The 18,215-nt window shown below is 33.7% G+C and overlaps 1 protein-coding gene across 1 annotated transcript; it reads left to right on the forward strand.

Moving 5' to 3' along the window:
* PETE1 (plastocyanin 1) lies at positions 1 to 727 on the forward strand. The gene has a single exon (XM_006828766.4). It carries the CDS (start codon positions 64 to 66, stop codon positions 565 to 567), a length of 504 nt encoding a protein of 167 aa, XP_006828829.1. The 5' UTR covers positions 1 to 63; the 3' UTR covers positions 568 to 727.
* Positions 728 to 18,215: the final 17,488 nt, after the last annotated feature.

An 18,215-nucleotide genomic window follows, 5' to 3' on the forward strand; every position in this document is an offset into this window, starting at 1 on the left:
AAGAGTTAGGGGAAGATAGAGCAAAGAGAGAGAGAGAGAGAGAGAGAGAGAATCATAGAAGCTATGGCCACCACTGTCGCCGCCACCGCAACCATCCCCTCCTTCACAGGCCTCAAGGCCGGCGCCTCAGTCGAGGCCTCGAGGCCTGTCTCTCAATCAAAGGTGACCCCCAATGCCTGCCTTTGCGCAAAGGCCTCGCTGAAGGGTGTTGGTGTTGCTGCCGTGGCTGCCTCTGCCAGTGTGATGCTCGGAAGCAACGCGATGGCCTTTGATGTGCTGCTGGGAAGCAACGATGGCTCCCTCAATTTCGTCCCCAGCAACTTTGATGTCCCTGCTGGCGAAAAGATTGTTTTCAAGAACAATGCTGGGTTCCCCCACAACGTTGTTTTCGACGAGGACGAGGTGCCTGCTGGTGTCGATGTTTCGAAGATCTCCATGCCCGAGGAGGATTTGCTTAATGCACCTGGAGAGACTTACTCTGTGACTTTGGACACCAAGGGAACATACAGCTTCTACTGTGCTCCACACCAAGGTGCAGGCATGGTTGGGAAGGTCACAGTTAACTAAAATCAAGTGAAAGTCTTTAACTCTTTTTGGCTTCTCTTACATCTAAATCCATTCCTCTGGGTCTTTTGTCTAGAATTTTACAGGACTGTCCTTGGGGACTTTGTCTATGCTTGGGTAAATTTAATTTTTATTTATGAGAGGAGCGTATAGTTAATTTGCATTTGCATCGGATACTGGCTTGGGTGCTTAAAACTTTAGGGGTTCTTTGGGAGGGGTAGTTTAGGTGATTGCATTTTATAAGACCATTCAATTTTTGGAAAAAGTTTATATAAGGGTGAGGCTCTAAACAATCAAATTAAGGCGCACCTTATAAATTCACTAGAAGAGGCCATTTCAATGCTCAAAAGCCCTCGATTTGATCATCTCGACCTCTAGATGTACGGATATGAGAAGAAATAGATGTACGGACATGAGAAGAAACAATGCATTTTGTAATATATTACTTAGACAACCAATTTTCAAGATTTCCATGTGTTTATCGATCTGCATAATCGACACTATTTTTTAATCTTTAAATTTTAAATGAAAATAAATTTTAAGGCCATTGTAAATCTTTCTGATACCAAAACAATATATTTCGGCATTATTTGAAGTTGCACTTTACTTTGATTGTTTACGACCCATCCTCACCCTTTACTTTTAGTACAAAAATGTCATCATTATTCTTAGCCATTGGATGTGAAATCTAACATAATAAAATGTTTGACACCATTCAAAAAATTTCATTTTAGACTTTGTATCTAATAAGTAAGACATCCCCAACCGTTGGATTTCACATCCAACGTTCAACAATGATTGTGACTTTCTAGTATTAAAATTAAGTGGTCTTGAGAGTGAGGTTGGGGTTGTGGTGGTAGTACTATTTGTGCCCCAGCTAAAGTCTAGGCTTCTATTGTTATTTAACGCCTTAAAAAACCACTAATGATTTAGAAAACGGATAAGGATTCGTTATCACTATTGAATTATCCAAAAATAAAAATAAAAAAAATAAATATCAAGTGATCTTATCCTATGCATTTCCATAATATAATCGTGGTTATATGGGAGGTGGCATTCAGCTTCATAGTTAGAATGCACAAATGCAATTCAAAATACAACTTTGAGATATAGCACTGCTTAACGTTAGCTACTAACTACTTCAGCCCAAACTTGATTCTTGGGCCCTCTCAGTTTTGGTACGAGAAGAGAAGAGAAGTGGTGGAAATATTTTTTGGGTATTTTTAAAATATAAAACATAAAAAAATTTAGATCAAAATGTGTGGGAAATAGGTTTACAAGAAGGACAATTTTGTGTGCGGTGGCAACTTAAGAGGCTGAAGTAGATTGAATCCAACAACAGTTTAATGCTTAGGTTTGGAGGCGCACACAATTACACAAACCGAATCTAACAACATTGTAACAAAGAGTGCTATTAGGAGCTTAAGTGAAGTGAATCTAACAACATTGTAACAACCAGGTTTGGAGGCACAAGCAAAGTGAATCTAACAGTATTGTAAAAAGAATATGTTATCCATCTCTATCTAGCAAGACATTTTTGATATAATAAATGGTGAGGTTTATAGTAGGTTGCAACTTTATTTATAGTGGTGTAAATTTGGTACATCTTGTTTCAAAATTTGACGTGTCTTTTAAGACAATGTCAAATTCATACTATCCACTTAAAATGAACAATATAGATTACTGCATCTTCTCTATGCAAGTAGGGTTGGTTGCCGCCTAATGTAAACTTTCTATATATATATGAAAAAACCTATAGGAGGAATACTACAATGTTTCGCCATCGGACTTGTTATGTCCGTGGCGGTTTATTAAATGGACCTGCAACAGATGGCACACAGTCCATTGCGGTTTTGCATGGTTTTTTGACTGTCACGGATCTAGCATATCTGTGATGGTAACAGATCTAGCATGTCTATGACGGTACCGTCACGAACATGCTAGATTCGTGGCAGTTGAAAAATGCACGCAGCTTGATTTTTTTAGATGACGATGAGCCTATGGGCGAAAACACTCGAGATCCGTGGCAGTCAAAAAATGCACGCCACCCGATTTTTTTAGATGGTTATGAGCCTATGGGTGAAAACACTATTCATTTTTGTCCGCAGGCATTGCGTAGATGCTTCCTATATGTATTATAGCTCATTGAGATAAAGTAGAAATTATAATTGAGATGAGGTAGAAGTTATCATCTAATCTTATATATACTTGGAAGAGTCATGTGCAGTATCTGTTTTGCTATAAAATACACATATATTTTTCCAAAATAAAATCTTAAATATTTGTATTCTAGGATTTGGTTTTTCAAAAACTTAATCCTTTGAATAGGAGAAGGATTTCATATTAAATATTTCTTTTGTCAATAAAGATAAAAATATTACAAGAAGAAATATGCATTAAACTTTATTAGAGGGTAAACTATGCTAACCACCCACTTAATTGAACGTCATGTGTCCGCCTAGCTTAATATAGAAAGAATAAATGATGTAGAGTAAATAGAAATATAAATTAGAAGCAACTCCCCTAGTTGTCTCTGTCTCTTGTAATATCTACTTTTTTAAGATAGACTCTGATAGATAGACTTTTTCTTTTGCGTGCTCTAAATACTCACTTTATGGGTTCTGGACTATGAAAGTTTCACTAAATACTCTTTCTCTCTTTGTCTCTCTCTCTCCAACTCATAAAATTTCTCTAAAACCAAAAAAACAATAACAACACATTTAGAGAAGCACTTCTATCTAATGACTTTGCATATTGGAAATTTAAAATTAGGCAAAGCATGATGAAATTATTGAATAAAAACACAAAATTTAACAAAACTGAACCAATATAATATAACAAAATCATAAAGCATGACAGGGAACCATTACCTCAAAGAAGTCCAAAATTAGATTAAAGCATGACAAAACTATATAATGCAAACACAAAATTTAAAAAACAAAAGAAAAAATATAACGAAACTATGCAAACTAAAACCCATCCATACATGTTCCACAGGTCAATCCATTGAAGAAAACACCATGCATATGTTGTAACAGAATCACAACCTAATAAAGCTAGTCAAAACAAATTTCCACATAAATTCAAATAAAAAAAATTACATTCAATAACAAAAGATAACCAATATTGCATAGCACTTTTAAACACAAAATTTAACGAAACTAAACTAATATAACTAAACCATAACTGAACTAATATAATGAAACTATAAAGCATGACAGGGACCATTACCTCCAATAAGAAACTTAGTCTTTGAACCAATATAACAAAACCTGAGTCAAAAACAAAAAACCAAATAATCTCTAAATTGATATAGGTTACGATTAAAACACGACGGGGAACCATTACCTCAAAAAAAAAACTTAGTTTCTGAACCAATATAACAAAACCTGAAAGAAAACCAGTAAAAAATAAGAAAATGAGAAATAAACCCAAGAAACTAAAGAAAACAAACAATAGAATGAGAGGAGAGGGAGAGGGAGAGGAGTGAGAGAGAGCAATAAGTAGAATATTGAATGTAGAAAGAGATAGAGCTCAAGTTGAGAGAGAAGGGGGAGAATAATGTGAAAGGAAAATATATATTATACATCGTGTTAATATAAAAAGTATATATTGCAATCAATATTTATGAGAAAGGTTGATAGAGTATCTGTAGGTTATTATAAGATTAGATATGGTTTAGGTATCTATGATTTAGTTTCTATTATTGTCATTTGTAATTTGTCAATCAAAGACAAGTCTGTACGTTCATATGAATAATGGACACCAAGTCTCTTCAGAGAAACCTGAGACTCTTCACATGGTATCAGAGCCCGATTCATCTTAGTTGTGTCTATTCCTCGTCCCTGAAACACTGTCGCCAATTTTCAAGACGAGTTTGTTGCTCAACTAGCCAGTGCAACTTCTGACGAGTCATGTTTGCTCAGTCATATTTCGACTCTCTGATCTGTCATCTTTGCTGAGTTGTATTTCAACTCTCTGATCTGTCATCTTTGCTGAGTCGTATTTCGACTCTCTGATATGTCCTCTCTGCCGATTCGTGTTTCGACGCTCTAATTTATATATCTGCCAAGTCATGATTCGACTATCTGATATGTCTTTATGCCGATTTCGACTCTCTGATCTATTTGATATTTTCCAAGAGTTCATGAAGCCATATGTTCTTGAGGCTTGTTGATTCACCGCTACTTTCCATGCTTATTGATCAAGCAATCTGAGTATGTACCTAAAGATCCAACTGCTCGTTTCTACAATTAGTACTCAAACTCCAGCTACTCTCTCTCGCATCTTGAATTTGAGGCGGAGTGTGAACGGAAAGTGTATATTGTGTATCAGGTTAATATAGAAAGTATATATTGCAATCAGTATTTATGGGAAGCTATTCTCTCTCGCATCTTGATTTTGAGGGGAGTGTGAACGGAAAGTGTATATTGTGGATCAGGTTAATATAATATATCTTACAATCAATATTTATGGGAAGGGTTGATAGAGTATCTGTACTTTATTATAAGATTAGATATGGTTTAGGTATCTATGATTTAGTTTACATTATTATCATTTGTAGTTTGTCTATAAAAGACAAGTCTGTACATTCATATCGAGTCTCTTCAAAGACACCTGAGACTCTTTACAAAAAAGACCACCTTGAGAGGGAGACAGAGAAATAGCGTTGTGAGAGAGGGGAAATGTTAGTTTTAAATGTAAAAAGAGAGAGGGTAAAAAAAGAAGAAGCAAGCTTTCTATGCTTCCCTTATAACATAAGGGAAAAGTTTATATAGAGCCCAGGCTCTGAACAATCAAATTCGAGCCTACCTCAAAAATTTCACTAGAAGAGATTATCTTGATGCCCAAATATCTTCAAATTTATCATCTCGACATCAAGATGAATGGACATGAGAAAAAAATGAATTTAAGTTTTGGAAATAGTATATTTTGTAACGCACTTTTGGACCATCAATTTTCAAGATTTTCATGTTTTCATAGATCTATCGATCTACACTATTTTTAAAGCTTTAAACTTTATAAATAACGATGAAAATATATTTTAAGGCTATCAAAAAGACTTCTAGTTTTGAAACCATATTTCTCGACACTATTTGAAGGTAGGCTTTAATTTGATTGTTTAGAACCTAGGCTCCATACAAACCGCACCCATAACATAAAACTTATATACTTCCCCTTATCCAACCATCCATTCTGAATGAAAGTCTAAGATTCTCCCAATCACAACATCACCTCTTTACATTGTTTTATTTTTAATTTTTTTATATAAATTATTTTCCCACCAAAATTTGGGCGTCCAATCCTCTATTAAGCACACACTTGTAAAAAACTTAAAATAATATTCTCAATAAAATAAAATGATTAAAATACCCCTGAAACTTTCAAGGGGTAGTTTGTTCATTATATTTTATTAAAAAATTATTTTAAATATTTTTGGTATGTGCACCCCAATGAGAAGATGGCACATGCCAAAATTTATATTCATACAATTTGTATAAAAAAAATTAAAAATAAAGTACTCTGAGATGTCGGATCTAAGATCAAACGGAGAGTGGCGCACTTTATCAAAATTGGATGGCTAGATAGTAGGAGGGGAAGCATAGATCTTCTATGCTGTAGGGGAAGTATAGAAACCTTTCCCTAAAAAAAAGGAGCTTGCATGCATGTTAAATAAATTATCATTTTCAAAAAACTTCCATGTATGGTTTTCTAATGATCATTTTTTAAAGGGAAAAGTTTATACAGAGCCAAGGCTCTAAACAATCAAATTAGAGGCCATCTCAAGAATTTCACTAACAGAGGCTGTTTTGATGCCCAAATATTATCGAATTAATCATCTTGACATCAAGATGCATGGACATGAAAAAAAAATAGATTTCAAGTTTTGAAAATAGTGTATTTTGTAACGCATTTTTTGACCGTCAATTTTCAAGATTTCAAGTTTACATAAATCTATCAATCTACACTATTTTTGAAGCTTTAAACCTTATAAATAAAGATGAAAAAATATTTTAAGGCTATCACAAAGATTTCCACTATTGAAACCACATTTCTCAATACTATTTGAAGGTAGGTTCTAATTTGATTGTTCAGAGCCTAGGCTCTATTAAAGGCGCACCCTTTTTTAAAATTTGAATGCATATCTAATAAAGACAAAAAAAAAACAATGAAAAAAAAAAATTGATATGCATACTCTCTCTTTCTTAGATATGTATCCATTTCTCTCTTTCATATAGCTATCTATATTTCTCTATCCCCTACGTAAATCTCTCTCTCTATCTCCCCACGTACTTTCTCTTTTTTATGTACTCTCCACTTCTTCCTCTCCCTTAAAGATAGGAAGCTGTCTAATTCCGTGATTCTCTCTTCTTCTCTCTCAAACATGCGCACCCTCTCTTTCTCTCTCTTCCATTAGAGTTATCTCTCTAATTACGATATTGTTGATGTCTCTCTTTCTCTTTCTTATTAAGATATAAAAATGAGGAAATAATAAGTAAAAATATTGTAATATAGATGAAAGATTTTAAAATATTAAAATCGTAAGGAGATATTATCTTTTCCCTGAAGTATATGGGTGCTCTCTCTCTTCAATATATCTTTCTTTCTCTCTCTTGAGTTTTCTCACTTAAAATATATGCGTGCTCTCTCTCTCTTAACACGAACGTCTATCTCTCTCTCTTTTCTTGAAAGATTTTAAAATATTAGGATAGTAAGGAGATATTCTCTCTTGCCTAAAATATATGTGTGCTCTCTCTTAACACAAACCCCTCTCTCTCTCTCTTCTCTTCTCTTAAAACTCTCTTAACATGAATCTCTCTTTCTTCTATTAAAATTGAGAATATGTCCTACAACCTCTATAGAATTAGGATTCTCTCTTATTTTTGTAACATGTGTCCACCTTTAATTCTTATTTTTCTATAGAATTAGGAACCCTTTTTATATTTGTGACGCATGTTCACCCTTAATTCTTGTTTAATAATGTAATATAGATAATTTTTTTTTGTAATAAACATAAGCAAAGACAAAAAATAGGAATAAGAGAAATAAGAAATAGAAAGTGGTGAAAAAAAAAAAATTTGAACATAAAAAATTAAAGCATTATTATCCGGTATAAAGTCAAAAAACGTTTTTAAAAAGATAAACTCAAGTGTTTAGCATGAGTAATTTCATGGTAGCAATGAATTATTAGTATCAATGGGTGCATCCAAACAGGAATTAGATAAATACCTTTCGGGCTAGGTGAGTTGTCTTCTTCGGTACTTTTTTTAATGAAGGGCAAGGAAAAAGTTTATAGAAGGTGAAAATTCGCTAGAAGATGTTGTTTCGATGTCTAAAAATTCTCAAATCAATCATCTCAACCTCAATATGTATGGACATAAGAAAAAAATGATTTTAAGTATTGAAAGTTGTGCATCTTGTGATACACTTTTTGTACTATTAGTTTTTAAGATTTTTACGTGTTTATAGATTTGCTCAATCTTGAAATATACCTTTCGGGCTAGGTGATAAATACTCTGTTAAAAAATACTTCCACTAATGAATAGTGGTCCGTATATTAGCTGAATTGGATAGATGTTAGCCTCTTGCATGTTTTTGAGGAGTTGTCTCTCCCAATGTTTATTCCTTGCGGGACATTGGTTTTAAATTTCTCTTATTTACTTGAAGGAAAAAGTTTATATAAGGTATCAACCTTATATGTAGAAGTAAGGTGCACCTCAAAAAACCTATTGAAAAAAATTGTTTCGTCACTAGAAAATTCTCCAATTAATCATCTTAAACTCGATATATATGGATATGAAAGGAAAAATGAATTTAAGTCCGAAAATTAGTCCATCTTATAATGCATTATCTAGACCAACCATTTTCAAGATTTTCAAATGCTTATAGATTTGCTAGATTTGCACCATTCTTGAAATTTTCAATTTCATTATAGAGTGAAGAATTGTCTTTTAGGCTAGGATAAGAGTTTTGGCACCAAAAATACATCTTATAAGATTTTGAGATTCACCTTACTGTGATTGTTTAAAGTTGACACCTTATACAAACGTCACCCTTATTTGAAGAGAGAGTTTCATTAGGATCTATTTGGTATGATCATATGATCATGGTCATAAGGATCATCATCTTGCTATCAATGATTTGGTATTTGGATGGTGACAAAGGGGGATTAGTCCCACTAAAATGCAATTAATTCAATTGCATACCAACTTCCCTCCTTCGAAGTCCAAACTCTATTGATTGGATACCACTATCATCCAATATGAATTATAGAGAAAATATCAAATTACCCATAAGAGAGGAACAAAGTAACACTTTTGCCGTTTTTTTTTTTATCAATGTTAAATAACTTTATTAAGATAAGATAAGCTTATAACTGCTTTACATTAGGGCAAGCTTTCTATGCTTCCCCAACATAAAACTTATATACTTCCCCTCATCTAACCGTCCATTCTAAATGGAGGGCTAAGTTTACCCCAATCACAATGTAACGTCTCTACACTATTTTATTTTTAATTTTTTTCTATAAACTATTTTGACACCCTCTGAGGGAATTCGATATTTCGTCATATATTCTAAATTAGAATGATGGTTCGTGAATGAACAATAGAGACAAGCACGAGAAAGATTGTTAGGATCTAGTTATAATATTCTATCGACAATTCCAAAAAATTGTTCATATTATGATCAAGCGGAAGTGTCTGAAGCACGTATCTACCGAAACAATTATGATTGCCCTGAAAAGATACTCCCTTCATTCTTCCTCTATGTTGTTTACATAATCTGGTTCTTTTAGGGTTATACTTGATGGTAGTGTTTTAATCCCTTCTCTACTGCAGAACTGGACATTAGAGTTTTTTCTCATCCAGCTCCTTGCGAATTAAATGATTCAATCTATAGATACATGTATTTAATGAATAATACATTGAATCATCGGATTCATTCAGATGAAATCTCTAACATACGAATCAGAAATTTTGGACGTCCAATCCTCTATTAAACTCATAAATTTTGGACGTCCAATCGTCTATTAAACGAGCAATAGTGAAAAATATAAAAAAAATATTTTCAATAAAATAAAATGACAAAAAGCCGTTGAAAGTTTTAAGAGGTATTTTGGTTACTATATTTTATCGAAAAATTATTTTTTAATATTTTTTATAGGTGCGCCCCAATGAGAAGATGGCACGTACCAAATTTCATATTTATATAATTTGTATAAAAAACCTAAAAATAAAATACTTTGAGACGTCGGATCTAAGATCAAACGGTGAATGGCTCTCTTGATCAAAATTGGACAGCTAGATGGTAGGGAGATGATAGTTCTTCTATGCTGTGGGGGAAGTATAGAAACTTTTCCCTTTACATTATCAATGATCAAAAGCAAAGAATAACCTCTAGCTAGACAAGATTGTGTAGATTCAACCAAACATCTACCTAAGTAATACCTTGACATTCTTTAGTAATACTCAATCAACTCCAAATGGAATGAGAAATGGTATTTAAACTCTACCCAAAGGTAACACTGCCCCTTCAAAGACTCTCATGTTTCTTTCCTTCCAAAGCTCCCAAAAAAACTGCCCTTCTCACCACTTTTCAAATTAGTCCCCTAACACTTATCAAATAGTGAGAAGCTAGCTGAGTTACTAAGCCCTCCACATGCTGAGGCAATGCCGCACTAATACCCAACCTACTAAAAAAAAACATTCCAAATACCCATGAAATACACGTTCTAGAGTTTGAATAGTTGCAAATGGATAGAATATTGACTGCTTCATCTCTTTTTGAATACTTCTATAAATTTGCGTATTAATTATCCAGAAAAATATACAATGAGACAATTTATTTTTAATATAAAGAGGTCACAATCACTCTTATATATCATATTTCAAATATTTATAAGAGTGGCATTGACTAGAGTGGCATTGACTAGACCCAAAGTTCTAGAACTTTGTAATACACCTCATGTTGTTGGTACCTAATAATTAGGAATAATTGTGCCCTCTTCATAACAAAGATACTCTTCTGATAATGAAACACACACACACACACACACACATATATATAGAACTTTGTAATACACCTCATGTTGTTGGTACCTAATAATTAGGAATAATTGTGGCCTCTTCATAACAAAGATACTCTTCTGATAATGAAACACACACACACACACACACACACACACATATATATATATATATATATAACCTATCAATACACATAGCGGCATCCACCATCCCTCCTCTCTAATAAAATGTGAGAAATGATTCATGGCCACTTTTCATAATTGACCAAGGTTCATCTCAGTTAGATGCCCTATACCAGTAGATACTTTAGTTAAATTATTGTTATTGGGATATTTATCAATGGTGAGTTTTATTGGGATGTTTTTATGCTTGACAATTTTACAGGGGATTGTATACTGAGAATATTTGTTTTTGGTACAAGGAGATCACAATCACTTTAAGTATTGGATGTGAAATCCAATAGATAAAAGTGTGTCACAACATTTGAAAAATTTTATTTTAGAATTTGTGTCTAAATAATGTTACATCCTCAACCATATGATTTTAAATCTAACAGTCAATGGTGCAACATCGTTATATAGAAAAATAAGTGATCTCATTGTTTACATTTCTAACTTATATTTATAAGGGAAAATTTTCATTGAGACTAGTAAATATGATAAGTAAAAAGGTAGATAATTGTTATATTTATAAATGATAAAGTTGAAAATAATTTCAAATATATATCCAGTTTAAAATATAAAAATTTACTGTGCAGCTTAATAAGCATTATTATGACTTCCTTGCAAGGTGCCATTTATTTGCCTTATTTAGATTTTTACAGCAATGCTTAAAGTAAACTTTATTTTAAATTTCCAATTACTAATTTGGCTTTCATATTACATAAGGTCATCTTTTCTCAAGACAATATCACGAGGCTATAAATTATATTGATTTTACAAATATATCATCAGAATTAGAACTTACCATAATACAAATAACGATAAAATGAATTTATCGGAAAAAAATCGTAGCTAAGTTGAATAACAATCTTCTCCATTGATCTCATCAATATCAGATATTTATCTTGGACCTTGAGAACTTGGAAGCTCAACTCAATTAGTTACATTCCCATTCAATTTCACATCTCCGTGGTTAATAATACTTTAATATCTTAATTTTTTTAGATCATATAGAATCTTCTATAGTTTGAATTACGTAAAATTGTTTGCTCATTTTTTATATAATCAAATCATATCTTCTAATATCCAAATAACTCGTAAATATCTAAAGGGTGTGTTCCAATTAAGGTGCACCTCCAAATTTTATCATAATATGTAATTTTGGCTTAATTTTTTTCAGAATTATCTTAAAATCTATTTTCATCTCTGGTTATAAAATTTTAAACTCCAAAAATGGTTAAAATCAAGTACATCTATAAACATATGGAAATCTTGAAAATTGACAGTCTAGATAATGTGTTGCAAGATGCACTATTTTTAGGACTCAATTTTTTTTTTTTCATGTTCATAGATCTCGATGTCGAGATGATAAATTAATCTTTTTCGATGGATTTTTCATGCACATCTTTAATTTTACATTTTAAGTCTTCAAGATTTCAACTCCTAGTTGAAAAATTAAATAAAGAGTTTTTTTCACGAACTTCTTCAATTTATGCTATAATCTAAGTCTGATTTCAAGAAATTCAAGTGTTTCTTCTCTGTGAATGAACGAGCTCAAATGAGGAATCTGGTGCCCATTTTAGGGCCAAGAAAAACCAGGGTACCCTGTAGATCTAGAGAACAAAACTACATTTTTTGTTCTAGAGAGACAGGAATTGCACAGAGAGAGAGAGGGGGAGAGAGAGATTGGATTTTTTTTGTGTGACAAGAGTACTCAACTTTTAGTGTAAAATGGAAAAATGAAGTACATTGGTTAAATAGAATAACTAACTAAAGAGTCAAAATTCACCCATTTTTTTGCCCAATTCGTAAGCAACCAAATTAGCCTTCCTGTATATATGCTAGAAGGAAACTACCATGGAAGATAAGAAATCCATGATCTATAACCATAATGATCTGAGTCTCCAAGGAGATTTGGAAACATAAGAGTACCAGTTAATAATATTAAAAGTATCCCCTTCTAAAATGAAAGCATTTCCCAAACTTTTCTCTTTCCATATCAAAACCCCTTGCAACAAAGCCCCCAATTCAGCATGATTAGCTGCTACAACACCATATGAACCAGCAAAGCAACATAGGATGAACTCTTCATTATCCCTACATACCCCACCAATTCCCACACTTCCTCGGTATCCAAGTGAGGAACCATCAAAAATTAATGCTGAACTGTCATACCCCAAGAATTTACAATACTGATATTCTTGAGATGTGACAGTCAAAACATATATACATCTCTTGATAGCGCAAATTTACAGTGGCGAATTCTTACAAAGTAATAAAAGAAAGCTTAGGCACAACTACAATATATTTCAAGGTTGATTTTGACAAGTACTCAAAATGAAACCACAATTATCCTAAAAAATATTTACCATAGTTTGATGAGTTTGGCTACTCAGTAAGTGATCATTAGAATCCTAAAAAATAATCATCGATGAAAGGTATAAACAAACTTTCAAAATGGAGGTCAATTAAAAACAATGCGAGCACAAGCATTTTCAGAAATGCACAATTAAACATAATCCAAATGATTGAAATGCATATAACATTTTAACGGCAGTGCATAATTCAAAAGATTCAATAAAATTACCCTACTGGTGTCCCAAGTAGGTCACCTATATACCCCATCAGCGTCCTGATGGGTCAACTTAATCCCTATCGACGTCTCAGATAGGACCACTTAATCCCTGCAGGTCCACTTATACCTCACCGGCGGACCAGATGAGTCCACTTAATCCCTACCAGCGTCCCGGATAGGTCCACTTATACCTCACCGGTGTACCGGATGAGTCCACTTGCATACTTAAAGTATTTCTAAATCTCTTTAAACATTCGAAAGCAGCAATATCATGTACTCAACATATCACTGAAATCATTAATATGAATTTCACTGAAACCATTAATAACAGTCACTTTCAATAACATTCCAAAAATAACCAATCAAATATTTTGGGCTCAAATAAAGAAAGGTAGCAGTTTGTAAACACATTATAGCATAATTGCCAATCTAATATGGATAGAAAACTCTTATAGAAATTCACGAATACAGAATTATTACAATTTATGGAATGTCAATTCGCAAATGAATATTTCACAGACAATGCTATAATCAATTACAAAAATATTAGTTTTTAGATAATAAGGCAGTCATTTGCACATGAAATTTACAATGTCTAAATATCAAAAACAGTAGAAAGAAATCTCACAATTTTACTAAAAGCAGAAATATCACATTTATTTTTAATAATTTTACAATTTCTAAAATTTTTCTAACAATAGACAGAAAAAATAAAGAAATTTATTTCTAAAAATTTACAGCATTTAAAATTTCTAACATAGATAAAATATCACACTTTTATTAAAAGATTATTTTTCAAAATAATGAGGTTGCTTGCGCATAAAATTTATTGCGCCTAAAATTCATGATAATAAGCAAAAGTAATTATTTCATTTCATTTTTAAAAAGAATGGATTATTTTTCATGATAATGAAGCCACTTATCTAAAATATTTGAAAGGGAGCTTCCGATAAAAATTCAGTTAGAGAGAGGAGTTCACTGTGTTTCGATCAGAAAGAGAAAGATCTCATAAATTTTATAGGGTAGAAATCCTCACCTCTTCGAATTTTAATTCTAATAACATATTATTTTATTCATTTATTACGTTACAGGTGTGAGCGTTAACTTAGGCTTTAAATGCTTAAAGCCCGCATCCTTTAGTGGACGTAGCAAGAGCAACGCAGCAAAAAAAGTTTTTAAACCAAAAGCTTTTAAAAGTAACGATGGTCCCTAAGGACCATCATGTTCAAACGAATCATCATGTACTAAAAGTTTTTTTTTTTTTTTTTCTTCTTCTTTTTTTTTTTTTTTTTTTTGAATTTTCAAGATTATTACATGAACCTACCTTCTATCGGTAGAACCCACCTCAACTTCAGTCGAGCCTCAAGGAAGTGATAAGTTATTAAAGTTCCCAAATTTTGATAAACACCTACTTTAGATTAGAGACCCCAAACCTTTCCTTAGTCACGATGAATCAATTCCAGACTGCATTTAATATTCTATTTTTGAGTTTCAGTAGATCCAATGATATCCCATCAAAAGTTCTTCGATCCTTTCTAACCACAGCTCCCAAATAATATCACTTCTCATAATATCCCATATCAGACCCCCTAATTGGAAAGCCTCTAATTTAAATTTCTGTGCAAAATTGATCAAAGATCTTGGCATAGCCATCACAATCTCGATCTTTTCTTTTGCATAGCCCTCTACCAAATATCATAAGATGATGGACAAAGGAAAAATAAATGAGCTCAATTTTCTTCGACATCTTTAACAAACATGCAAACATTAAGTAATACCTTTCCCATCTTTCGTAAATTGTCCATAGTTAGAGCCCTACCGAAAGCATTATCCAAAGAGAACCTTTTACTTTCAACAGAATCTTCTATTTTCAGGTATCCTTAAGCTCCAGTAGAGACCATCTAATTCGATCATGAAATAACGAAGAATAAGTGGACCGCATTGAAAACCTTTCATCTGTCTCAAGCTCCCGGACAACCTCATCACTTGCCACTGAAGATATGTACACCTTAGCTAATCGATGAAGTAGATCAACAACTTGGTTGGACACCACCATAGGAACACGATTATACCTTCATGTGATGTTTCAAAAAATAGAGTCACCGCATAGCTCACCAATTTCATTCACCTTAGCCAACTCATTCAAACATCTCATGAACAAATCCAGATATTCGAATTTTAAAGCATTATCTGTGACCCATCTTTGATGCCAGAAAAGAACCTCATACCCTCTACCTACATTCCACCTAACAAGACTCACCATAAAACTTCTCATTGAACTAATCGATTTCCACACATGAGAATGTCTCGTACCACTCCTCCCACTAGCAATAAAACGATTTAAAGGATCCAATCCATATTGTACAACAAGGACCTGCTTCCAAAGATAATCTTCCTATTCTAATGCCCAATGAGAGAGATTGCACTCGTGGTTTAGTCCCTGTCGCAAGATGCTTCTTTTAGAGCTTAGAAATGGCGTCTCTCATGCTAAGATTTCGTGTTTGAACTTTGAAGTACTATGCAAAATGCTTGATTTCCTTAACAAATACTCTTCTTCTTCTCGAACTCCTCCCCCTAGCAATAAAATGATTTAAAGGATCCAATCCATATGGTACAACAAGGACCTGCTTCATAATCTTCCTATTCTAATGCACGATGAGAGAGATTGCATTTTGGGACTCGTGGTTTAGTCCCTGTCAGTCTTTTAGAGCTTAGAAATGCTGTCTCTCATGCTATGCTTGATTTCCTTACCATTCTCTTCCTTTTCTCGAACTTCACTTTGGTTCCTCTCCTTCTAGCTTTGGTGGATCTCATGAGGTTAAGTATAAGCTTCAACCCAAGGTCAGGGAGCTAGCACCAAACCATGTTTTCATTGTTATGTTTTCCATTGTTTTCTATGGACCAAAATTACGCTTTCCATGAGCTGTTCACCACTTCTCGTTCTCTCTCTAGAAGTATTATGAGGTAAGAGCAGAGAGAGAAAGCAGTATGAAGATGAAAACAGATAGAGAAAGCAATATGACCACCTCGGCCATGTGATGAGGGCTAAAGAGGGAATCGTGTGATGCTTCTTCTTACTTGTATCTTGCTTTTTTTTATAAAATACTATCAAGCATGCAAAAAAAAAAAAAAATTCTTATATATAAAAAACACCACACCCTAATGGCTTTACTCAAAGTTTCATATTCAGATTTTGTTTGTCAAAAAAACCCATGATGAAATGAGTTCATTTATAATTTCATATTATTGATAAGGCGATTACTTCCGTTTGTCCTTACATGATGTCAAAATATAGAAATCTGCACTTATATTTTAGAAGAATATTTTCTTTTCTTTTATCTGAACCCATATTCAAAAGGTGGTTCCTTACGTATTTTAGTACACATCTTTATAACTAAAAATGCAGTTTGTAACATCTATTTCCATAGATTTTATTTTTTGTGATCCGTAAACAATTTTTTTGAGGTTTAAGAATGAAGTTAAAAATTTGTGCCTGGGTTGATTTTCTCAGAGGCCTCTGAAATAGGGCAGTCGTCTTCCGTTCAGATTAGCGATATTTTCCAGAGAGCGTTCAGGAGAAGGCATCTGAGGCGATATTTTCCAGAGAGCGTTCAGGAGATGGCATCTGAGTGGATCGCTGGCCTGGGTCTGCCGGGTTTCGATTACTTTGTTTGGTGGGCATTTGAAACGTAACCTTCCTTGGGGTGGAAGTACAGGCACCACGCTACTGTCCGATCAAGTAGCAGTGTTTGTGGTTCTTAGGGATGAAACCAAACCTGATCGTTATTTTACCAGAATTGAAGCTTTTGTGAAAGCTTCCCAAAGAAGATAATTGGATTGGATTGTTGGGCAGGTTTGTGCAGTAGATTTGATTTTGGTGATGCATATTTTGGGTACAACTCCTCTTGCCCATGACTATGGACAAGTCAAGTGGCCATCTTTCTCAAGCTGAAGACGTCCATTTCTCCAATCTCTCTACGCCGGCACCGGCACCGGCACCGGCAGCTGGTTGGTCTACTCTCCAAAATTTTTTTTCCCATTTGTTGCCCTGACCTCCTCCACACTTCACTTGTGTTCTTTTCAAAAGCTCGGATTTCGGATTGACAAGAGCTATTGGTCTCTCACCTCCACGCCCGCCCTTTGAAGGTTTTCTCCATACTTCTTTCTCTCTCTAGAAAGTTTGTGAGATTTCTTTATTTCTTGGGCTGGGTTTCTTTAGTCTGACGCCCAAGGCTGAGTTGCAGGGGCTCCCCTCTCTAACCAGTCTTTTTTCCGTATCTTAATTTTCTATCACTGTTCGATTTTATGAACCCTCCTTGCTACATTGCTCTTTTACACCATCAGAATCGTGACTCTTGTCTCCTCCTTGAACACTCCTTACTGCGCTTTTCTCTTTTGGAAATCAGATTTGTCATTTCTATCGTGCTGCTGTTGTTTCCAATAATAATAATAAAAAATCATACATTTTGTTATTTCTCATAAAAAAAAAAAAAAAAACTCTACAGAATCAAGACGACCCATATGTTCTTTGATAGCTCATGTATCTTAATATCGAGTCGTGTTTCGGCTCTCTGATATGTCTCTCTACTGAGTTGTGTTTCGACTCTCTAATATGTTTTTGATCTTATTGTTTTCATCTCCGAATTGAAGATCCAACTGTGCTTGTTGATCCGCCGCTGATTTCCGTTGGCTCTTCCAAGTGCTTCTTGTTGGATAATCGGATTTCTCGATCCTAGTTGATGATCAAGTTTTCCGTTACTTGATCGTGTTTGATGATAGAATTTTTCGCTACTTGATTATGTTTAATGATTGAGTTTTTCGTTGCTCAATCCTATTGGATGATGGAGTTTTTCGTTACTCCATCCTGTGTGATGATCGAGTTTACTC

Source organism: Amborella trichopoda, chromosome 9 (assembly GCF_054954075.1).
Source record: "Amborella trichopoda isolate Santa Cruz 75 chromosome 9, AtrichopodaSantaCruz75HAP2 v2.0, whole genome shotgun sequence".
NCBI lineage: Eukaryota > Viridiplantae > Streptophyta > Magnoliopsida > Amborellales > Amborellaceae > Amborella > Amborella trichopoda.

What these genes read in the sequence shown, in the direction of transcription:
- PETE1 (XM_006828766.4), top strand. Translation starts at nt 64, where the DNA reads ATGGCCACCACTGTCGCCGCCACCGCAACCATCCCCTCCTTCACAGGC.